This window comes from Triticum urartu, chromosome 4A, assembly GCF_056163025.1.
Source record: "Triticum urartu cultivar PI428250 chromosome 4A, HENAU_Tu73, whole genome shotgun sequence".
Lineage (NCBI taxonomy): Eukaryota > Viridiplantae > Streptophyta > Magnoliopsida > Poales > Poaceae > Triticum > Triticum urartu.
Genome location: NC_141876.1, coordinates 77,007,456 through 77,031,742, shown reverse-complemented (window position 1 = coordinate 77,031,742; position 24,287 = coordinate 77,007,456). Strand labels below are relative to the sequence as shown.

Below are 24,287 nucleotides of genomic sequence, written 5' to 3'. Positions count from 1 at the left end.
ATGCATATGCAAGATTTGACAAGGAATGAATGAACCTGGCCTCAACTTGGAAATCCAAGTGTGCCACTGGAAAGGTGAGGTGATTTCGGTTGAAATCGATATAAAGAACACCGGAATCGGAGACACGGTTTGGAAATGGCAAGCAATTCAAATATGGCACCGGTTTGTGATATACAGCAAGTAGCCATCTAAATGCAACAAGTTAAACATGCTACAGCACCCAAACATGGCAAAAAAATACATGGCAGGGATCCATTCATAATGCTTAACAAAATATGAACACTGAGCCACGGCCAATTCATCCATTAACAGGTTCAAACAAGCATGGCAAAAGAGCAATTGGTAAACAGATCTCAGACTTAGTGAAATTAACACTTGTCCGGAATTTCAGATCAGGTAGCACACTTTGAAGCAATAAAACTATATGCTATAGGAACTTAACATGGCAAAGCAAGGCATGGCATGGAGATACTCAAAGATCTTAACAAAAGTCCCTTAGTGACCTTGAGCCAAAAGGGATCAGAAAATACAATTGCAAGCATGTGAACATGGCAAAAACATAATCAGATCACAGACTTAGTGAAAAACTGGAGCATGCAAATCAGATATCAAGTAGGCATATTTACGAGCTCGATACACTCACTACAGAGCAAGGCATGACAATCTAAGCATACACCCATCAAGAATACACATTATACAAGCTAGACATGGCAAGAACAACAACATAGCATGCACGGATCAACTACAACATCCTCGGCAAAATCGCTAACAAGTAGACAATCTGCCCAGATTCACGAAATAGAAAAAGTAGAGCTCGATTGACTCAAGCTAGGCTGCTCCATAATTGCAAACAAAGACATGGATGGATAGAGCACTACCAGATTAACAAAACATCCTTACTTATCATCCTCAAAAGAGGCACGGATCACTAGGAAACAACATGAACATATGGCATATTGATCAAAACTGTCCAAGGACTTAGTGGAATTGCTAAGTCCCTGAAATCAGCATTAACGAAAGCACCACTTTGCAAGCTTGTTCTAGTCACCACACACATCACAAAAATACATGGATTGCACCTCTGGAAAGATGACAAAGCATATAACAAAACACATGTAGAGCTCAGGGGCATATCATGCACACATTAATCATGGCAAAAATGACAAATAGCTATATGGAGCAGCAGATCTGGCAATTATCTCAAATAGCACTCTTCCAACAGCATCTCGGGCATCAAGATGAACTCAGATGAAAATGATGCAATGAGATGAAACTATGTGCTCTCTGAGACGAACATTTTGATATGCTATATGCCCAAAATGGATCTACGGATGCAAAGTTACGATGCGAAGAACAAGGGCATTTGAATCTGGAAAATGGGGACTTAGAAGAAATTATACCCTCCGGATCTAGGGTTACTATTCACCCGGATCCGGATCCAGATCGGGCGGCGCGCGGATTGGAGTTCGCCGAGGTCGGCGCCGGAGTACGTCGGGGAGGCGGCTGCCGGAGCTCACCGGAGGAGCGGCCGGCCGGATCTCCACCGGAGACGAGGTGGACGGCGGAGGCGGGGGTCGGCCGCGGCAGGAGACGGCGAGGCGAGGCGGACGCCGGCCGGGCGCGATGGGACGGCGAGGTCGCCGGAGTTGGCGGCCGGAGGCGGCCGGCTTCGAGCAAGACGGCGGCAGGAGGAGCCGAGCGGCGGGGTGAGGCGACTGGGTCGCGGGGGCCTCGCCTGGGCCTCCCGGGTCGGCGCGGCGACGAAGTGGGGCGGCGGCGCGGCGAATGGGAGGCGGACACGTGGTGGCGGCGGCGGCGGGTGGGTCGAACGTGTCCGGCCCGAGCGGACGCGTCCGGTGGCGAGAGGTGGGAGGCGACTAGGGTTTCACCCGTGATTTCGAATGGGGGGAGATATTTATAGGCATAGAGGGAGCTAGGAGTGTCCAAATGAGGTGCGGTTTTCGGACACGCGATCGTGATCGAACTCTCTAGATGATGGAGAGGGTTTTGGTGGGTTTTGGGCCAAATTGGGGGGTGTTGGTCTGCAACACACACGAGGCCTTTTCGGTCCCTCGGTTAACCATTGGAGCATCAAACGAAGTCCAAATGGTACGAAACTTGATAGGCGGTCTACCGGTAGTAAACCAAGGCCGCTTGGCAAGTCTCGGTCCAATCCAGAAATGTTTAACCCCCACACACGAAAGAAAGGTAGAAATGACCACCGGAGGGGAACGGAGCGCCGGAATGCAAAACGGACAATGGGGAAAATGCTCGGATGAATGAGACGACCACGTATGCAAATGCAATGCACATGATGACATGATATGAGATGCAAGACAACAACAACAACAACAACAACAACAACAACACACGAAGACAAAAACCCGAACCCGAGAAAATAAAATAACTTAACGCCGGAAACGGCAAGAGTTGGATTACATATTAGGAAATCATATCCGGCGTGTTACAACACTCCACCACTACGAAAGAAAGGTAGAAATGACCACCGGAGGAGAACGGACCGCCGGAATGCAAAACGGACAACGGGGAAAATGCTCGGATGCATGAGACGACCACGTATGCAAATGCAATGCACATGATGACATGATATGAGATGCAAGACAACAACAACAACACACGGAGACAAAAACCCGAACCCGAGAAAATAAAATAACTTAACGCCGGAAACGGCAAGAGTTGGATTACATATTAGGTAAATCATATCCGGGGTGTTACAAATAGGACCCAACGCGGTACTACCGCGGTGGTAGGGACGGTACTACCGCTCCTGAAACAGTACTACCGCCTCTACAACCGCAACTAGTGCCGCAAAACCTGACACGAGAAAAAGACCCCTCGAGTCGACGCGGTAGGAGCCAGACATCCCAGCGGTACTACGGCAGCGGGGTCACGAGCGGTACTACCGCTGTGGAGCGGAACTGCCGCTTGTGACCCTTCGGCCGTACTACCGCTGGTAGTGCGGTACTACCGCTGGGACACTGGAGAGAGAGAGAGAATCTCTCAAAAGAGGCTGAGGACGAGGCGGTGGTGCCAGGCACCCCAGCGGTACTACTGTTGTGGAGTCACGGGCGGTACTACCGCTGTGGAGCGGTACTGCCGCTTGTGGCTCCTCAGCGGTACTACGGCTGGGTTGCGCGGTACTACCGCTGGGACCCAGACAGGACAAAGAAAAGCGGAGAGATCTCTTCAATGGACTGGAAAAGCTCGGAGGGTGAGAAGCTGATATGTACGTGTTGATTCCACCATGCAATACCCCAGCGGACCCCCTCTTGATAGTACGGTGCCCTCTACGCAACTAGTCCACCGAGAGAGAAATGAAAGAGCTACACCGTCTTGAAAGACACTCCGAAGGGAAGAAAACGTCTCGTGCCAGGGGTGAATCTGTGAACTATTCAAAGCACATGATTAGTCTGCAAACATGTTGTCATCAATCACCAAAACTACCTTGAGGGAGATATGCCGTCACACACGACCACTAAGCCAAGTGTGTTGCCACCTACTCCAAACCCAGATGCTCTCTTCGCGAGGGAACTTTGTGACTTGCTCGCCAATGTGGAGACTGCTAGACCTGGTTTGGGTAGGTCGATTGCTTGCCTCTTGACTGAGACGCCAATAAGTGGCAAACAAAAGAAGGCGGGCAAAGAAAAGAGTGGCGCCACAGGCAAGGCGTCTCTGACTGCTTGATGGATGACCTTCGATCTCTCGGCCCGTCCTTGAAAGGTGTCAGATGCCTTGTGTCCAGGTGTTCTTGTCGGCGGTCTCTTGGTGTAGTAGCAATGTCGGGTTCTGTGGATGTTGTGTATTCGAAGAGACTGGCGGGGTCACCTGTGCTGTTGTGGGGTTTCTTGTCGTGTGAGTAGTTAGTATGTGCTTCGTTTGTATTGGTTTTCGCCCGGTTTTTCGTAAATTAACTAGGCAATTCTCTTCTTCTTAATTAATCGATGAGGCAAAACTTTTGCCTCTGTTTCGAAAAAAAAATATGTGTGTGAGAGCGTCTATGTCTGTACCGTGTTTCATAAAAAACACTTGATAACATAAGCATGAGGTCTTTTATTTTTAATACAGATAAGCATGAGGTCAAACATTGCCATTTTGAGCCGTGCTGAACTGGAGATATAACCACGTCTACCAACTATAGAGGACTCAAGCTAGAAGGGTGTTCGGAGTCCCTCCGCTCTGGACTCAGCTCCGCGGAGCTGACGGAGCTGCAGGCTAAAATCGCGGAGTTGAAAAGTAGGTGCTTCACAGATTCCGTAATTTTGCAGAGCTGGTGGAGAGCCGAACATGCCCTAAGTGTCTGGTTCTATATGCTAAACAAAATTAATACCGTGATGGCTAACCGGGGCCTGCCGCCCGGCAGGTGGCAAGCCTATCCTCTTTCTTTTTTTTTTGAGTAACAAGCCTATCCTCTTTCGACTCGTCGAATTTTGTCTTGGTCAAATCAGGTAGTACTAGCAGCCATCTGCCCCACACTCTGCCTCTCCTTTTTTATTTCTGAAGTGTGAATGACGCGATACTGCAGTCATCAGCCACACTGCTTTGCCACGTCGGACTTCTTGGTCGTAGCAGACTAGCCGCCGCCCTCCACCGGCAGGGCCTTTAATCTAATTGGCTGTAAATAAATATAATTAGGCGAGTTTCATGTGGATCTTAAAAAATGGCCAAGTATCATCTGAAAAATCGAGGAAATTTCAGGCGGCCGTCACTTTTGGACGTAGTACCCCATACAGTTTTGGTCACGCAATAATTACTCCGGACTTGGAAGATACAATATTGATAGTTTATAAGACACTTTAAAAAACTCGTTAAGATAAAAATATTAGTCTCAAGAACAGAAGCCATAATGTTTCTTTTTACAAGTAGAAACCATAATGCTTCAACCCGCAAAAAAAAAACCATAATGCTTCACTAGGAATCTTGCGCATGTAGCCTTGGGTCATACCAAATAGTGTACTAACATATGAAAGAAGGGACAAGGAGAAGAGGTTAAATTCGAGATAATAATTGTTTTTTTAAAGAAGGGAAGACCATAGTAGTATCTGCATGAGTGGTGCACACAATCATATATTATTAATTATTAAAACACTAAATATGTCGACTTGCATAGAGGGAAAAAACTTGAGGCCATCGACAGATGACATGCCTCACAACAACATCCACAAATCGACCTACCAAACCTACGACGACACATTTAGCAGACAAATGGCGCTGCCTATGTGATGCACCGTTGGTCTTTTTATATTGCACCTGGATCTGTGTTATGATGACTTTCCTAATGAAAGCTTTCGAAAATTATTATTATTATCAATTTATCGTGTGGGTTGGTCCTTGATATTGGAAAGATATTATATTTCTATCATTAATAACAATAGAACATGAATTATGAGAGGGCTTAATGCATAGGGAAAATGGGATGCTTTGAGACTTGAGACAGAGGAAAGTGCATCTTCTATTGTTTGCTTAGAAGAGACAAGAAGAGATAATTTCTATTTGGCCTATATTAGAAACTTCTGCCCAAATAGATTTAACAAGTTTGCTTCTCTTCCTCCTGTGTGAGCCTTGGAGTTTACAGATTGCATGAATTGATTATTTATTTGAGGGGACATTATCTTCTGAAACACTTTTCCCTCTCTATTCAATTCACTAGTCCCATTTCAAATCAAGCTTCGATCCCGACTAAAATTTGGGCCTTGTACTCCAGAAGGTGAAATGCAATTCCTGGACCGGTTTAGTTACACACAAATGCCTATCGAGGTAGATTGGATTATCATGGTGACTTCAACTTTATTAGGTCCCCTAATGACAGATATAGGCCTGGAAGTGATGTTTATGGTATGCTGCTACTCAATGAAGCTATAAGCAATTTGGCACTTGTTGAGTTACCATGAAAGGAAGGTAGTTTTAGCTGAAGTAATATGCAAGCTAATCCACTTATAGAAAAATGTAACTGGTTCTTTACCTTTGCCTCCTGGATGACCACCTTCCCTGACACTGTAACCCTCCCTTTGGCTAGACCAATCTCTAATCACTTGCCTTGCATGATAATAATTGGAACTTGTATTCTAAATTCGTTTTTAGGTTTGAAAATTATTGGCTGGAGCATTCTTCTTTCAAGGATGTGGTTAAATCAGCTTGGTCAATGCTTGTTGGATTTCATGACTCTGCCAAGAGGATAAATTCCAAATTCAAGAATTTAAGAAGAAGTTGGAAACTTTGGGATAAAGGTTTATCTTGCTTGAAAGTAAAAATTACTAACGTCAATGATTGTATCTTCCTATGGGACTTTATTGAGGAATTAGGCCTCTCACTATTTTTAATGGAACTGCAAAAGTATTTGAGACGATCACCTTTTTCACCTACTCAATAATCGGAGAAATTATAGGAAGCTGACAGGAAAACTAAAAGGTGTCAAGTTTTGGGATAAAAACGCAAAGTTTTCCCATACAAAAGCTTCTATCAACCACAGACACAATTACATGGCAATGTTGCAAAATGTTGATCATGCTAACATTTATGATCATGCTGGCAAGCTGCCATTTTTTGGGATGCCTTCAAGAACATATTGGGGTGATCTGACGGAAAATATATGTATTTTAACCTTCCTAGCTTGTTTACTCAACATCATGACCCCAAGATTTTTTAAGAGCTTGAGAAGCCTTTTACTAGTGATGAGATTAATAAAGTTATTGTTGAGCTTCCCATAGATAAATCTCCATGGCCAGATGGGTTTAACAATGAATTCTTTATAACTCTTTGGTATATTATTGGGACTAATATAAGAAGATTGATACATGATATTTATGAGGGGAACATTTTTCTTGAGAGCACCAACGCTTCTTTCATTAGTTTTATTCTAAAGATTGATGTCCCAACCACTCCCAATGGCTTCTGGCTAATTTCACTTCATAAATGCACATTGAACATTATCACCAAACTCCTAGCAAATAGACTGCAACAAGTGATTCTTCAATTAATTCAGATTAACTAGGGTTATCCAGGATTGCCTGGGATGGGCTTATGAATATTTACATCAATGCTATAAATCCAAGGATGACATGTTGGTTCTAAAGTTGGACTGTGAGAAAGCTTGGTACCATTGAACACGGAGCCATTAATGGCATTATCAAAGGCAAAGTTTTGGTGATAGGTGGATTTCCTGGATGCAATCCTTGTTCACTTCCACATCATCTTCTGTCCTGCTTAATAGGGTTCCTAGGAAGAAGTTTTATTGTAAGAGAGGGGTGAGATAAGGAGTCCCGTTGCCACCCTTATTATTTGTCATTGGTGCCATTCTCCTTCAATCTATTATCAACAAAGTAATTGCACAAGGTCTTTTTAAACCACCCATGAGGTTAGTTCGTTCCCCGATTTTCCCATCATACAATATGCTGATGACACAGTAGTGGCGATGCAAGCTAATATTAAGCAATTAATATGTCTCGAAGCCCTTCATAATAGATTTGCCTCAACAACAAGCTTAAAATTCAATTACCATAATTCCAATCCTATTCCAGTTAATATTGTTGAGCAAAGGGTGGAACTGTTTACACGCACAATAAATCGCATATGCGGATACTTCCCTATCACATACCTTGGCCTACCTCGTGGTTTGATCAAACCTACTGTTGAGCAGGGCTTGCCCATGGCTAACAGAGATTCATAGAGACTAGCTGGAGTTGCCACTTTCATGATCTATGCAGGGAGGCTTTTGATGGTGGAATATGTCTTTTCTTCTCTAGTAATTTTTACAGTTGTCTGAACTTGCCTGAAAGGTTGAAACCATTAAGAAACAAGTTGTCAAGTACCTAAGGCACTACCATTGGAGAGGGACAGACATGAAAGACCACTCCCCTGCCTTAGTTGCTTGGGCCACAGTTTATAGGCCTAAGAGCCAAAGCGGCCTTGGTGTGTTGAACATCAACATCCAGAATAGAGCCTCCTTCTCAAGAACCTGCATAAATTCTTTAACATGCAAAATATTCCTTGGGTAAACCTCATATGGGAACACATATTATAACAATGGTGCCCCCCTGGGGCCTAGATGGTTGGATCCTTTTGGTGGAAGACTTACCTGGGATTACTTGAACAGTAAAAATCAATGGCAAGGTGTAATTGGGGAGATGGCAAAAGTGCACTATTCTGAGCAAACCTTTGCACAATAACTATCTAAACCTACACTTTCCACACCTTTTCTCCTTTGCAAGAAACCAATTTATAAATGCAGAGCAACTAATCAACTATGAATACCTGGAAGATCTCTTTCGTTTACCTTTATCAGTTGAGGCTGATGACGATTTTTTTACAAAAGGAAGATATCTATATCACCTTGAGACAATGTGAATTTAGAGACACACTGATACATGGAGCTACATTCGGGGCAATGAGTTGTTTTCTACCTCTAATGGTTATAAAGTTATGATAGGGACTAAAATTATCCCTCCACATTTTCAATGGATTTGGAACAACTCTTGTCAGCCTAAGCATAAAGTATTCTTTTGGATGGTACTGTAGAATTAACACATGAAACCTTCAAAGAAGAAAGTCCTTCATAATTGACACTTACAACTATACAACTCTCAACTGCTAGCATGAAGAAACACTTCATGATCTTTTTGGAGCTGCGCTTTTGCTAAGAGATCTTGGGAATTTTTTGCCCCACTAGAACTGCCAATCTCTTTGTGTTTGAAGCTTTTGAGGACATTAAAGTCAAATTGAGATTACCTTTCTTCATGGACATAATTATCCTGGCAGCTTGGGCTATATGAATCACAAGAAACAATAAAATTTTCTAGTAGATTGCCCCATCATTTCAGAGGTGGAAGGATACATTTTTTTTTCTAAGCAAAACTTGTTGAGACATAGGATCAAGAGGAAGTGCGTTGTTGTCTACTCTTCTTGGATGGAATCTTTGGTGTAATTTTAGTTTTCATAGTTTCCTTTTTCTTGTTTCTCTCTCTCTCTCTCTCTCTCTCTCTCTCTCTTTCTTTCTCCGTCTTATCTCTAATCACATTGTTTTATTGAATTTTATTTATGAAAAATGTAGTGGTTTTTCTACATAGCAATAAATAAATGGCGCAAACCTCCAAGTCAACGTCTTCAAGAAGGGAATGCTGGTTACGCAACGATGTTGACTGGTCCAACCAAATGTCAGACCAAGGGTTGTGAACCTAATCATATATTCAAACCAACACCTTCAATAAGGTAACGACACACGGACGTCGACGTTGCTTGATCAAGCCATAATGCTAGATCCTGAGTTTTCACCTGAAGATAATGCATCCTAATGTCTGCCGTCATAATCACCACACGCCATTCTATCAATCTGCTCACACAGAACTAGCCGGCCAAAGGAGAAAACATCGGAAGTGAAGACACCATCATGCCTCTTTTGACCACTCTCGCATCGTCGTTCACCGATGGTTGTCATGCACGCCATGGCCAACCTAGTAGTCGCCGCCGCTAGATTCGCTACCTGAACGATGTCCGCCAGATGCGCCCACACAAGCTGCCCATACGGACAATCAACTGCACTTGCATACATTCATACGCTTGTAATGTGCACGAGCACGCAAGTGTAGCTACGCGCCACATTGAATAAGATTAAAAAATGTTCAAAAAGGAAAAAGAAAGAAAATGAAAATAAAAAAACCCGCGTGTAATTTCATTAAAATCAAATGGCGAGAATTAACAAAATCCGAAAACACGTGCTGTACCGGGAGATTTCGTGGGGTCCGTTGCATTACGGCTCTCTTCAAATCCGTTTTAGATATTGGTTTATTGTACTATCTCATAGTACTACTATATAGAGCAACTCATTTTTGGCAAGCATATCAACAATCCTTTGCATCCGAGCACACGGCCGTTTGGCACGCACATCCCACAAGGATTTATCGAAATGGCACTGTTTTTACCCACGTCGAAAACCCTCTTCATCCTCCACGCGCGCCACACGTCACCACCCGGAAACAAATCCAGAAGAAAATACACAACATTCCATTTGCAACATAGAAATGTTTTTTAAAAGGAAGGAGAAGACAAAAGGCGAAGCAACAAGGCAGGAGAGGAGTACGATCGGCCGCAGGCGAGGGAGATTTTCGAACACCGGCAGCATCAAAGGAAGGAAGACGCCCATTTGGCGCGCGCCCCTATAAATACACCCGCCTCCGGCTCAACCTGCCGCCTCCTCCCCGCGCCCGCGCACTCCCCCCGCACTCCCCCGTCGCCTCCGTCTGCTCCGCCGCCTGCCCGGTCCGGCGCGGCGACGAGCCCCCGCAAGGTGTGTCCTCCTCTCTCACCGACTCCCTGCGATTCCCCGGTTCTGATCTCCCATGGCCTCTGCCCCCGCGATCGGTTCCGTGCTGCTCTGGTGCACGGATCTGGTTCGATAGGAGTTTGATCGATGTGGTTGACTGCCGTTTCCGTCCAGCCTTGGATCTGGCTCGCCGCCCCAGTGGGCTGGGTTTCGGTTTTAGATGCCGCACGAAATCGGTAGTGAGTCGTCGTTCGAGCACACAGCTCTGCTCCTCTACTGCGGTTTCCGCCGTAGCAGAGCAAAATCCGGTGAACTTTCCTGAAATGATACAGCCTTCCTAGTCACAGAAATACTATACTGGATTATGACTTATGAGAGGGGGGGGATGTATATTTCTCAGCAATTACTGAGCTTTCCAAATCGCACCTGTCGTTGCCATAGAGGGACGGCGACAGAATTGATTTTTTACATGCTATTGAGCTTTCCAGCTGACGGGGCCATCATTTATTTTATATTTATAAAGTGAAAAAAGGTTGTGAGCTCTTCACCCCTCTAGATTCAGATCCGGCATTGCGGTTGGCTCTGTCGGTCGCCCTAGTTGGTTGCGTCAGCGCTGCCCTCTGCGGGCTCTGATTTCATCGAAGTCTTGTGGCTGTTGGTGCCGTTCCGTAGTTTATAATAATAACTATGCTGCTGCGTACTCCCCTATGCACCAGCACCGATTCTTGATTCCCGTTGGCCCTTAATCGTTGGAGCTGATTTCTGCCAATAGTATACATTGCTTGACTTGTACTCCAGTTTAGTTGCTTAGTGTAATTCTAATATTTACCAGTATTATTAGTCCACTTCTTTTTTATGAGACCAAGAGGGTTTATTCGTCATAAATATGTTTGTGAACTGGCTTTCTACTGCAATGGAATACTGACTATCTGCACCTTAGTCATCCTCACAATCGCAGGGGTTCAAACCTGAACTGATATTTTATTTCCCTTGCAGGAGCTCACTGAATAGTACTTGACCAGAGCAGGGTATAATGAAGAGAGTCTCATCGCATGTCTCCATTGCCTCAGAGGCAGAGATCAATCTTGATCTCTCACGGTTACTAATTGACAAGCCAAGGTTCACACTGGAGCGTAAGAGGTCATTTGATGAACAGTCATGGAGTGACCTCTCGCATCGGCATAATGACGGCTTTGATAGTGTGGCGCATTCGCCTGCATTCCGCACCGGTTTCGAGTCACCATTCTCAACGGGCTCACACTTCGGTGAGCCAAGTGGACCACACCCGCTTGTGAATGAGGCATGGGAGGCACTCAGGAAGTCTGTAGTGTATTTTCGTGGCCAGCCTGTGGGTACCGTTGCTGCGGTAGATCATGCATCAGAGGAGGTGCTCAATTATGATCAGGTAAAATCCATCGTCTCATATCTGAAAACAGGCTATCATTTTTTTAGGTTCTGATATTTAGACATCGAAATTAGTAGTGAAAATTGTCCGGTTGCCTAGTACTCTCTGCGTTCCAAAATAATTGAAGTTCAGGTTTGTCTAACTCAAACTTATTTAAGTTTGACCAAGTAAATAGGAAAATATATTCACATCTGGAACACCAAATTACTCTCATGATATTCTTTATAAAATATATTTTTGAACTATGTATATGTGGTGTTGTAGCCCTTTGCATGTTTTTCTATGGAGTTGGTCAAACTTAACTAAGCTTAACTTATTTAGGATAAATCTACAACTTAAATTATTTTGAAATGGAGGTAGTGATAAACTTTTTTTGCGATCGAGGGAGTGATAATGATGCTACATTTATTATATGCCCTGTTAAGGATACTCTCAGTTATGAACTGATGAACTACAAAGTGTTCACTTGCGTCCTGTATTATCTGAAACTAATTGATGCAATTTCCCATCGTAATTTAATTTTCATTTGCACTATGGCTTTGGGTACTCTGTTTGCTTCACATTCATCGTTCTCTTGCATTTTTTATTACTTTCCTAAAATAATTAATATCTGATGTTGTACTGTTGTTCATTTTATCCTTACAACGGCAGGTTTTTGTGCGGGATTTTGTTCCTAGTGCATTGGCTTTCTTAATGAACAACGAACCTGAAATAGTGAAGAACTTCCTCTTGAGAACTGTCCACTTGCAAAGCTCGGAAAAAATGGTAGACCGGTTCAAGCTTGGAGCAGGAGCAATGCCTGCAAGTTTCAAGGTGGACCGTAATGTGAACAGGAACACTGAAACATTAGTTGCAGATTTTGGTGAGAGCGCAATTGGCAGGGTGGCACCAGTGGACTCTGGATTTTGGTGGATTATTCTCCTCCGGGCGTATACAAAGTATACTGGAGATGCTAGTTTGTCAGAATCACCTGATTGTCAGAAGTGCATGCGGCTTATACTGAATCTTTGCTTATCTGAGGGATTCGATACTTTCCCAACTCTGCTCTGCACTGATGGTTGCTCAATGATCGATCGTCGAATGGTACAGGCACTTAACCTTTATCTGCTTTAAATTCAGAACTACTCTACATACTTAAAAGTGGCACAATTCAATTGAGGTGGCAACAGGAACAGGACTGGCAGCTAAAATGGACTTTTTTTTCCCTAAACAGTAAACTTTAATAGAAGGGACACCTACAGATGGCAACAATCTTTTCCTAAACAGTAAACTTTAATAGAAGGGACACCTACAGATAGCAACGCACTTTGACTTGTTGGTATTGCATGTTATTAATCTGTTGCAGATTTTAAATAGTATTGGGTTTTCATTATTTTGGCATGTCACCATTAATTTACCAAGACCATGCAAGAGGGACACGTATAAGGATAATATACTCGACCCTTATTGAGATGGAGGGAGTATGTGTTAATTTATTTATGTGTGATAGGGCATGGAGGATTCATCTTTCTTTAAGTAGGAAGTATGATTATTTTTATCACAAGAAAAATATAACACTTGAAAAAAATGATCTGCATTCTGAAAATACAATCCTAAAGTTTTTCGTGCTGCTTGCTCGACTTTTGAGTTAAAGTAATATTACAGTACTTAAAAAGGCAATCTGTATTCTGAAATGTAATCCTAAAGTTTCCTGATTCCTTGTTCAACTCTCTGAGTTGCAATTTCAGTTGGAGCTAAATATCCTTGTTACATGATTGTAATGCTACAAATTTAATAAATGTTTTCAGGGTATATACGGTTATCCTATTGAGATCCAAGCTCTCTTCTACATGGCATTAAGATGTGCCCTCCAAATGCTTAAGCCGGATGGTGAAGGGAAGGACTTCATAGAGAAGATAGGGCAACGACTGCATGCATTAACCTACCACATGAGAAATTACTTCTGGCTTGATTTTCCACATCTAAATAACATATATAGATACAAAACAGAAGAATACTCCCACACCGCTGTGAACAAATTCAATGTCATTCCGGATTCAATCCCTGATTGGGTGTTTGATTTCATGCCTTGTCGGGGAGGCTACTTCCTTGGCAACGTCAGCCCTGCTATGATGGACTTCAGGTGGTTTGCTCTTGGAAACTGTATTGCCATTATATCATCTCTAGCTACCCCGGAGCAGTCATCGGCAATAATGGATCTCATCGAGGAGAGATGGGATGAGCTAGTGGGCGAGGTGCCTCTTAAGATAGTATATCCTGCACTTGAGAACCATGAATGGAGAATAATTACTGGCTGCGACCCCAAGAATACTAGGTGGAGTTATCATAATGGAGGATCTTGGCCAGGTAATTTACTCTACGCCAGTGTCATTATTTCAGTGAGCATTCTTTGCTGCCAAATATTCCTGGTTTGTAAAACTGTTATTATCTGAAGTGACTATTTTTTCTGATTGAAGAGTACAACTATAATAATTATAAAACAATAATAAATGGTTAGAATAAACTTCATTCTGAAATTACCATTTGGCAAAATCTTTTTAGCTGTAAATAATATTACAGCTACAAATGGCAACATAGCTTGTCAGGAGAAAAATGATTTTGAATCTCTGGGAACCCTTGATCTGCTTTGTTCTGATTGCTTGGGGGAAGTTCTGTCACTTGAGGAGTGGAGACGTGGCTTTGTATGCTCAATCGTTGCCCTGCTTCTATTTATGCACGAAGCAAAGCCACAAGCCCACAAGGCCACAACCCAATCTTGGGATGCAAAGCCTATGAATTTTAACATTCTCACATGTTTCATCTGCAGTTCTTCTATGGCTGCTGACAGCAGCCTGCATCAAGACCGGGCGGCCACAAATGGCGAAGCGCGCCATCGAGCTCTCCGAGGCAAGGCTCCTCAAGGACGGCTGGCCCGAGTACTACGACGGCAAGCTGGGCAAGTTCGTCGGCAAGCAGGCCAGGAAGTTCCAGACATGGTCCATCGCTGGATACCTAGTCGCGAGGATGATGCTGGAGGACCCATCGACGCTCATGATGATCTCCATGGAGGAGGACCGGCCTGTGAAGCCGACAATGAGGCGGTCGGCGTCATGGAATGCTTGAGGAAGGGGGTTGGGTTTCTTGAAAAAAGAATTTACTTGCCGAGGGTTCAACAGAAAAAGGAGTCCAGAGTTGGTTGTAATTGTACTCTGTCAGTTTGGACAGAAGTGTATACCGTAGATGCACCTAGAAGTCGCTCTACGTTTTCTTCCTTTTGTCAAAAACAGCAAAGTGAAGCTTGTGCTTTGGTGATACCTCAGTTTCGGAATAATATGTTTATTTTGTACCAGTGACACCTTGGATAGTTGTATAAGCACAATTATGAAGAAAAACTCGTTTTAACCAAGTATCCGACACAAAATCATTTGAACAAGGTTTCTAAATCAATCAAGATGAGACGTCGACGTGATTTTTATTATGTTTGAGATGCTTACTTCCATAGTATAGATATATGAATCTTTTTTGCAAGAAAAGATCAAACAAGATTAATGATGCAATAAAACAAGGGCACGCTTAATTATTTTAGGTGTTCCCTTGACCGCAAGTCGTAAACACGCACGTGTTCTGGCCTCCTGGATCACCGCGTTAAGGCGGTACGTTTAGATGTCTGATAGTACTTCATCCGTTCCGAATTACTTGTCACAAAAATGAATGTATCTAGAACTAAAATATATCTACATATATCCATTTTTACGACGAGTAATTTGGAACGGAGAAAGTATTTCTGAAGAAAGTTTGTTTTAGTTACTTGATTGATTTGATTGAAGGGACATCAAATTGCATCGACCAGATGCTGAAAACACGCATGCACGCAATCTGGACTGAGGCATTAAGGCGGCATCATCATAAACAACAAGTACATTTCGTCAAGTCGGTTAGAACGTGAAGAAGGAGCACTTCGTAAGTCGGCCTGCTTTTTTTTGAGTAACTATTTTTTTAGACAACATCACGAGGCTTTATTAATTCATTACAATGTTTACAGGGACATAGGTATTTTTTTGAGTAACTTAAGTCGGCTTGCTCAATGATAAAAGGCAGAGTAGTTTTCAACGAAATCACTAATTAAGGAGTACTAGTTGCAAAAAACACTCCACTTTTTCAAGTCGCAACAAGTGGCGCACATGCAGCGCGCCACTTGTCACAACTTGGGAGTTTTCCCTTTTTTCGTAGATTCGTTTATTCAAAACGTTTTATCTTTTAAACCGTGCGTCCAAATCTCGAACCGTTTTCATCATTGGATTCCTCGCGTCGAGATCTTTAAAACTAGATCCCTATGTTGATAGATTTTGACGAACTTTATTTTCACGAAAAAAATCGGACGAAAAGAATCGGGCGAAAAAACCAAACCGGGAGCACGGTTTTTTCCCTTTCCGAAAGAGGCACGCCCGTGCCTCTGGCGAAATCACACCCGTGCTTCTCGTGAAAGCAAAACCATGACTCTCGCTAAAGCACAACCGTGCCTCTCGCTGAAAAAACCATGACTTTCACGAAAGAAAAAAAACAAGAGCGTTTTTTTCGCGCAAATTTTTTTTATCGAAAAGTTAAGGAAGACCGAGAGAAAACCAAAACGTCGAAAAAACCCAAAAAAAACGTTTAAAAAGCCAAAAACGCGTGCGGAAAATAAATAAATCCGGAGAGAGTGTCCAGAGCGCGACACGTGACGAATGGCTGAAAGCGCGCCAAGTGGCGCTGATCGTTGCGAGGCTCCCGAAGGAGCACTCGTTAACTAGTTGCTCCCAGTTTTCAACCAGAGTACAAAATCAGAGGTAGAGTCCAGGCCCAATTCTTACGTCCTCTCCTTATAACCTTGTGAGCCCAGGAAAAGAAAAAGGGGTGATAGGAAAAAAGGAAGGCAGCCATGGAGGCCCAACCCAGCAGAACCTCCGATGATCCCACGCCCGTCGTGCCCCGCCCTCCCTGGGTGCTGCTCGATCGGCTCGGCCACTGCGAGGACCGGGCCGACGCCGACGCGGCCACCGTGGCGTCATCCCGCACCTCCACCGGCACGGTCATCAGCGTGTCGTTCCGGTTCGACGCGCCGCCGGCGACCTCCCCGCCTCTACCTCCGTTGGCCGTTTGGACCGAACAGGGAGGACTCGTCTTTCGCGTACCCCCGCGTCGTCGCCGCGCACGACGACTCCGTTCTCCTCCAGCTCACCGTTTCCTCCCGCAGCATCGACTACTTCGTCTACAAGGCGAGGGGCGCCCGGCCACCGTCTCTGTCGCTGCTTCCCCGGTCCGCGCTCACCAGGAAGGCCATCGGCATCCTGCGCCGCCGCGGCGATGGCAGGTTCGACGTGGCCGAGCTCCGCACGGCTGGCGGCGACGGCACGCCGGTGGCGTTCGAGCTCTCCGTGCTGCTCAGGGCCGATCCTGAGATTTCTTGGGCACTGGGCGAAACTATAACTGGGTCCCTCTCAATATAAATATCAAAATAGTAGTTAATATATGTTTATATCAAATGTTCTCAATACATATATAAAGTCCACCGAACACAATTTTTATATCGAATAATTTCTACATACTATCTTCAATAAAAAATCTAACTCTATCTATTTATATTATAGGCCGCCTTCTCCACTATTATTTCCCTTTCTTTATTAATTATTACGGTATCCCAATTTTTTGGATCATAGATATCCATAACAAAAATTGGTTTTCTGTCTAAACTAGCAGATTCTATACAAGACGAATTAAATATGTGCTCATAATCACTTATAGTGTTTTCATCTGCTGGTTGCCCTTGTGCCCTTGTCTTCTGGATTAAGGCTAGTAGTTCGGTCAGAACAAATGCCATGCTTTATTGGCACGGCAGGCTTGGAGGCTACTAACTAAACCAGATAGTTTGTGTGCCCAAGTGCTTAAGGCGCGATATTACCCCTTGGGTAAGTTAGAGGACACTGTTTTTTCGGGGAATGCGTCCTCATCTTGGCAAGCTAGCAGCTACGGTTTGGAGTTGCTAAAGAAGGGTTTGGTCTGAAGGGTGGGGAACGGCAGAAACATTCGAGTGTGGCAGGACAAGTGGATTCCAAGACCCTTTTCGTATAAGCCAATATCGCCACAGGGAAGGTGTCGTATCCGTTTTGTGTCAGATTTACTAAAACCAGAATGGATCGTGGAACTATGAGGTCCTCTCTGAGTACTTTGTTGACGCGCACGTACGTGAGATACTGAAAATCAGAGCATCTCCTCGGCTGGAGGACGATGTGCTTGCTTGGGGCCCGGACAAACATGGCGTTTTTTCAGTTAAGTCGGCTTATAACTTGGCGTTTGAGGAAGTACATCATGCTGCTGAAACTTCTTCGAGCTCGGTGCCGCCAGGTCAAAGGAAATGTTGGAGCTTCATTTGGAAGAGCTGGGCTCCGCCCTCTGTGCGTAACTTTGCGTGGCGCCTCTCCACCAATGCTCTCCCGACATGGCAGAGGAAACATAGAATCGGACATGAAAAGGTGAGCTAGTGCCCGGTTTGTGGTGTGGAGGAAGAAGATAATTTTCACCCTTTTGTGCGCTGTCAGCTTGGACGTGACCTTTATCTTGCCATGACCAAAGTGTGGGCGATACCGAAGCTAGAAGAATTAGTGAATAATGGCAAGGAATGGCTTCTCCATGTTTTGGCGCCGTTGAACAAAGTGGGGAGAATGATGGTGATGATGGTTTTTTGGAGATCCTGGTTTATCAGGAACGAAATTGTGCACTCTAAACCCGCACCTCCTTTGGAGGCCTCTGTAAGATTTCTCCGGAGTTATGTCGACTCTCTGATTGGCATCAATCTTAACCCCAAGGCGGACGCGATCAAAGGTAAAGCTTGCATAGTCTATGATAAGCCAGCTCCTGCTCTGAGGACAAATAACGAGGCTGACGGGAAGAAATGGTGTGCCCCGGATTTGGATTGGTATAAACTGAACACTGATGGTTCTTTCGTTTCTTCGGAAGTGGCCGGGGCTGGAATGATTCTGCGTAATCATCAGGGGATAATTATTTTTTCAGCTTGCAGATCTCTGTTCTCTTGTCGTGATGCCCTCGAGGCGGAGCTTTGTGCTTGTATGGAAGGTGTTTCTTTGGCGTTACAACGTTGTGATCTTCCGATAGTGGTGGAGCTGGATTCCAAGAAGGCCGTGACCATGATTTCATGTGAAGGCGTCCATCGTTCAATCTATGCCCCCGTTGTGCAGGAGATTAAGCACTTGTTGTCCCTTAGACAAACTTGTATTACTCATGTTTCTCGATCCCAAAATAAGGCTAGTGATAGTTTGGCAGTGTTTGCTAGAATTCATGGTAGGACTATGACCTGGCTAGGGTCTAGTCCGGAGGAGACTCTAGTGATAGTAGCTGATGATTGTAAGGACCCCTTGATTGAGTAATACAAGTTTCTCATTCGCAAAAAAAAGAACAAATGCCATGCCTTGATTTCTTCAACTCCTCATATTTACTCTTACAAGAAGTTATCAATCGATCCTCTCTGTAACTATATAAACTCATCTGCTTGTTCCTTTTTTTTCTTGGCAACGTATAGTGTGAAAACGCTTGTTCAGTGAAAATCTGAAAACTTTCCATCCTACCCATCAGATCTAAAACGAACAGATTATATGAGAGGTGGGATTCCCTTAGCCCCACTTAAACGTGTTTGACAGATAACCCCCTGCCAAGTCTTAATCTTGTTGTACAACTACATCTCCTACCTCCGAACCGATCTAATCCATGTCAAAAAAAAATCACCGCCCGAGTTCCATAAAAAAATCACCGCCGAAGCTCGCCGGAGACCCGGTGCTCATGGACGTCGATGACCATCGGGCTGGACGCTGGAGATCCCTGTGATTTTCTGTACATAGTAGGAGAAGCTATGCATGACCTCCGGTGGCTGCGCACAAATGCTCCGGCGTGAGATTCAGCCGAGGCGTGAAACTGATTTGGACTTTGCAACAATGGTCAGTTGGAAGCGGGATTGGATCACTAATGCCTCTCAGAGTTGCAGATGATACTTTGTCACCCAATCAGCTTCTTCCAATCAATCTGAATCCTCAACAAACTTCTTGTAATCAATTTCAGGTTCAATGAAATTAGGGGCTGCGAGATCCTGAGTAATGGAACTTGTAGGTCAGTTGTAACAAAATTCAGATTCCCGATATAATTTGTTCACACTTGCCGAGCGGACTATAGACCAAATAAATACTACGTAGTAAACAAGCGGGAAATTGAGCAGAGATATGAACTCTGTTGGTGTTAATCTTGTTGTTTAGGAGTTTATTATGTTTTATTTCAGTTTGAGTTTGTTGGATCTAAGTCTAGTATAGCGATGCATGCCATCATGGTGAAGTAGACTGATGGATTAGCAGAGGTGAGACCTGATCGTCAGTCAAGTGGACCAGGAATTGTGAGTACATGCAAGTACTAGTTAGATTTAGTCAAGAACTAGCTTACTGGTCGTTCTGTTAGTGTGAAGCTGCATGCACCCGTGTAGTGTGGAGTCCCAGTAGCCAAGTCGTGATCAGATGGACGTGGAGCTAGAGAAGCGGATCGCGGTGCCGCTGTGGACTAGCTCCTTCGTGGCAGTGACTCAACGTGTGTGCGTGTGGGTAGTGGTGAATAGAAATCGGAGCAAGCCGGTGTGTGGCTTGGCCGGTGCGTTTGCTCCCCTTTAAAAGGAGTTGTAATCAGTTTTTTTGATTAAGCAAAAAGAACAAGAGAAAAGAGGCAGAAGTGCGTTGCCACCAAAAGCTCTGTGTGTTCTTGTGTGTTGTGTGTGTGCGGGAGTTCATCTCCTACCTTGGGCAGAGATTACAAACTCTAGGTGCAGATCTCAACTAACTAAAGAAAGCAACTAAGCTAATTTTGTGTAGAGAAGTTCCTGAGCCCTCTCGTGCCCTGCGACATGTGAGCCAGGGGCCTGTTGTGGTCTCCCTCGGAAGCAGCGAGGGCGTGTCTCAGTCACCGTTTAGAACAGCTCGCCATGTAGCACTTGCTCGCCGGCCACCACCGTTTTCAGGAATTGCCGTTCTATAAGTTGGCCGGCATCGAGGCGGAGCCTCAAAAGCAGAACAGGAAAGTTGCAGGCTCGAGCACATTGTCCGATGTCGCGAGCGCCGGGTTTCCGGGGCGTTCCTGCGGTGATTTGTTTTGACAGGCATTAGATCGGATCAGAGGTAGAAGATGAAGTTGTACAACGAGATTAAGACATCGCAGGGGGTAATCTATCAAACACATTTACGTGGCTAAAAGAAATCCCACCTTTATATAATTCGTTCGTTTTAGATTTGACGGGTAGGAGGGGAAATTTTCAGATTTTCACTCAACAAGCGTTTTCACCTGATACGTTGCCTTTTTTTCTTTTCCTCACCGGATGCATATGTATTAGGGGCGCGTCTAGCTGGCGGCCGGCGGCTCGTTAGCGCTCGTGAGCGGCCGGCTAAAAAAAGTAAGCGCCTGTCGCCTGGTCCAGAAAAAGGCAACACGTCTAGTCTCTATCATATGTGGTCTCTTCTCACGTGATGAATACTTGCATGTCATTGTATTAATATTCCTCATTCCGTCTCTTGTGCATTATTTTTTGGTTTTCAAAATTATATAAGACATATCTTGTAAACCACATGTCGAAATTCAGATCCGTTTTCACCATTGAAATCCTCTGGACGTGCTCTTCAAAAGTAGATCCCGCATGTGGATGTTTCGACGAACTAGTCTTCCTGCCAACTAAATATCAATGTATGTGCAACTAGACTAGATTGCCGCGCGAACTGAGCATATATGTGTGTGCTAATAATCCTGTCAACTAAATATCAATGTGTGTGCAGCTAGACTATATCGCCGCACCAACTGAGCATATGTGTGCAACTAGACTATATCGCCGCACCAACTGAGCATATGTGTGCAACTAGTGTCCTGTCAACTAAACATCAATTTGTGTGTAACTAGACTAGATTGCCGCGCCAACTGAGCATATATATGTGCCAAATAGTCCTGCCAACTAAACACCTATGTTTGTGCAACTAGACTATATTGCCCTGCCAACCGAGCATATATGTGTGCAACTAGACTATATTGCCGCGCCAATTGAGCATATGTGTGTGCAACTAGTGTCCTACCAACTAAACATCAATGTGTGTGCAACTAGACTAAATTACAAGCCAACTGAGCAACTAGTGTCCTGCCAACTAAACATCAATGTGTGTGCAACTAAACATCAAAGTTGTCGTGGTTACACATCTACTACTAGGCAGTTGACCAGAGTAATAGACTAGTTGCAAATCAGGTTGTCATGGTTGCTAGGTTGCAACCACATAGAAAGTTGAATCATGCAGCTCCCAAAATTTGTTTTGAAAAAAGTTGCACCATGTAGTACAAAAATTGCACAACGCAATACTAAAGTTGCACCATATAGCATCAAAGTTGACATAAAAAAATTCATCGAAACATACCCATGCGGGATCTAGTTTCGAAGATCTCGTCGTGAAGGTTCCAACGGTGAAAACAGATCTGAATTCCGACCCACGGTTAAAAAGTTATGACTTTTTGAATTGTTGTATTAGGTAGCTAAATCAGTCACATGCGAAGAGAGAGAATGGACATCACGTGCTACCTTTCCTTCTAATTATATTACTTGGTCCACTATGTGAGAGCGCAACACTCCAAAACAATTCTATACGATTCAGACCAGGTAACACCTAGACTACGTATGCACGAAAGCGAATGGCGAGGAGCCGGCCGCTTGGTTCATCAAAATGGTGGCCGACCGCTTTTTAGATTTTAGGATGTATTAGACGGCGTGCCGTGCTAAAATTTACAGAATCAGAAAATTAGTATATGAAAACTAATGCATAGTAGTTTCTCGAAAAACTAACTAACGTATAGTTGCAAAGGTATTAAATCAATTTAATCAGCTCTTACTTGGCACCAGTTTATCAAAGCGAACTCACAAGTTCTAAATCTCAATACCATTTCTTTCTGAACTGAGTATGCTGGGGTTAGGCTATAGTCTAATCCTTAAGTACGTACGTGCTGCACAGAACCTTTTCTGATTGGCGATTGGTTAGAGCTGTAAGAGAACTCGGAGTGCTTGAGGAGTTCCCGGGAGGGGAGGGCGTGGGGTGGATATGAGAAAATTTTGAAAAGAGATGATGACGAAATCACAGGAGATTCTCGGAATCAATTCTGCCATAGGAGAGGATCTCGACATGATAAACACGGAACAAGATACGCGTTGCCTGCGCAATCTTTTTTATCAGCCCGCCCTATGTTAATCCACCTGCTGGTCAAACCCCCAGTACATAACACACATCTGATCAGGGGCCCCTCTGGCGTCGGGGGCCCGAGGCGGCCGCCCCGTTCGCCCCCCCGGGTCCGACAAGTGGGAGGTGAGGCGCGTGAAGGTCTTTGACGGCAGGGACAAGGACCTGGCGCTGCAGTGCTGGGAGACCGACGCCGTCGTGCCCGTCGGCGGCCGGTTCCTGTGCTGGGTCGACTACTACCGTGGCATCCTGGTCGGCCGCGTGTTGGCCGACGGCGGCTCCGCGCTCACGTACGTGCCGCTGCCCGTGGACACCCCTTGGGCGGAGCCCGACCACGGCCGGGAGTTCCCCGAGGCGTCCCGGAGCGTCTGCGTCACCGCCGGCGACACGGTGAAGTTCGTCAGCGTCGACCGCGGCCTGGTCTTCGTCTTCACCGTCACCATCTGGACCCCGGGCAAGGCGCGGGACGGCGGCATGGAGTGGGAGAAGGACGGCGAGTTCCGTGCCGCCGAGCTCTGGGCCTTCTCCGGCTACGAGCGCCTCCCGCGTGTCCCGCCGGAGTACCCCGTCGTGAGCATGGTCGACCCCGACGCCCTCTGCTTCATGGTGAGCGCGGGACGCCACGCTGGTGTCGACGCCGGGGGAGACGACACGGTGTGGCTGGTCGAGGTCGACACGAGGCGCAGAGCGGTGCGGTCAGTGTCCCGCTACTCCAAAGAAGAGACGAGGGACATATCAGGGCGTGCCTTCCACGACGAGGAGGAGGAGGAGGACGACACCGATGGCTTGGCCTCGCTGAACATGTTTCATGGCCATGCCTTCCTTCCCAGCGAGGTCACCGCGCACGTACACGAGCAGTAGTCGTACTTGCTCGTCCTTCATCCAGGCTAGTAGCCATCAGTTGTCACACTTAGACGTGGGACAGGCTCAAGTTTCAGGGACTGTCTAAGGCTGAGCCAACTGGAACTTGCGTGTCATTTTTACTTTTTTTTTGGGTCGAACAACGCTCTTTGTTTATTCAAAGTAGTAATGTTTATAAAGGAATAAAACGATCAAAATGACTAATTCACATCTAGATGTTTTTTAAGGATGTCACATCTAAGCTGTCCATCACATGATTATTGGCTTTAAGATGTGGATTTGTGCAAACTGTTGTAGTTTTTTTTGACGTGAACTGTTGCTTTTTGTTGTTGCTAAGGCCCGTGTCGCACTAGTGTCCTTGGGCTGTTTGCCCGATCGGCCTTTCCCTTTTCCTGTACACGGGATCTCAGTACATGGGCTTTTATTTTTTGTTATATTATATACGCTGGTGCGCTCTGTCATTTTTGTTTTTTTTTTTGTCTGCACC

At 44.9% G+C, this 24,287-nt stretch overlaps 2 protein-coding genes across 2 annotated transcripts; both read left to right on the top strand.

Moving 5' to 3' along the window:
* The first annotated feature begins 10,053 nt into the window (after positions 1-10,053).
* LOC125550807 (putative alkaline/neutral invertase F) lies at positions 10,054-15,006 on the top strand. Its single transcript, XM_048713902.2, has 5 exons — positions 10,054-10,297; positions 11,270-11,678; positions 12,330-12,761; positions 13,466-14,024; positions 14,485-15,006. Exons 2-5 carry the CDS (start codon positions 11,307-11,309, stop codon positions 14,778-14,780), a joined length of 1,659 nt encoding a protein of 552 aa, XP_048569859.1. The 5' UTR covers positions 10,054-10,297; positions 11,270-11,306; the 3' UTR covers positions 14,781-15,006.
* Positions 15,007-16,575: 1,569 nt separating this feature from the next.
* LOC125554628 (uncharacterized) lies at positions 16,576-23,978 on the top strand. Its single transcript, XM_087520179.1, has 4 exons — positions 16,576-16,745; positions 16,807-17,127; positions 18,397-18,515; positions 22,998-23,978. The coding sequence occupies exons 1-4, from the start codon at positions 16,576-16,578 to the stop codon at positions 23,798-23,800; spliced, it is 1,413 nt and encodes a 470-aa protein (XP_087376305.1). The 3' UTR covers positions 23,801-23,978.
* Positions 23,979-24,287: the final 309 nt, after the last annotated feature.

What these genes read in the sequence shown, in the direction of transcription:
- LOC125554628 (XM_087520179.1), top strand. Translation starts at nt 16,576, where the DNA reads ATGGAGGCCCAACCCAGCAGAACCTCCGATGATCCCACGCCCGTCGTG. An exon ending in CTGGGCGAAACTATAACTGG is followed by an intron (nt 17,128 to 18,396) that starts GTCCCTCTCAAT and finishes CTGGTTTATCAG; the next exon opens with GAACGAAATTGTGCACTCTA. An exon ending in CAAGGCGGACGCGATCAAAG is followed by an intron (nt 18,516 to 22,997) that starts GTAAAGCTTGCA and finishes ACATCTGATCAG; the next exon opens with GGGCCCCTCTGGCGTCGGGG.
- LOC125550807 (XM_048713902.2), top strand. Translation starts at nt 11,307, where the DNA reads ATGAAGAGAGTCTCATCGCATGTCTCCATTGCCTCAGAGGCAGAGATC. An exon ending in CAATGATCGATCGTCGAATG is followed by an intron (nt 12,762 to 13,465) that starts GTACAGGCACTT and finishes AAATGTTTTCAG; the next exon opens with GGTATATACGGTTATCCTAT. An exon ending in TAATGGAGGATCTTGGCCAG is followed by an intron (nt 14,025 to 14,484) that starts GTAATTTACTCT and finishes TTTCATCTGCAG; the next exon opens with TTCTTCTATGGCTGCTGACA.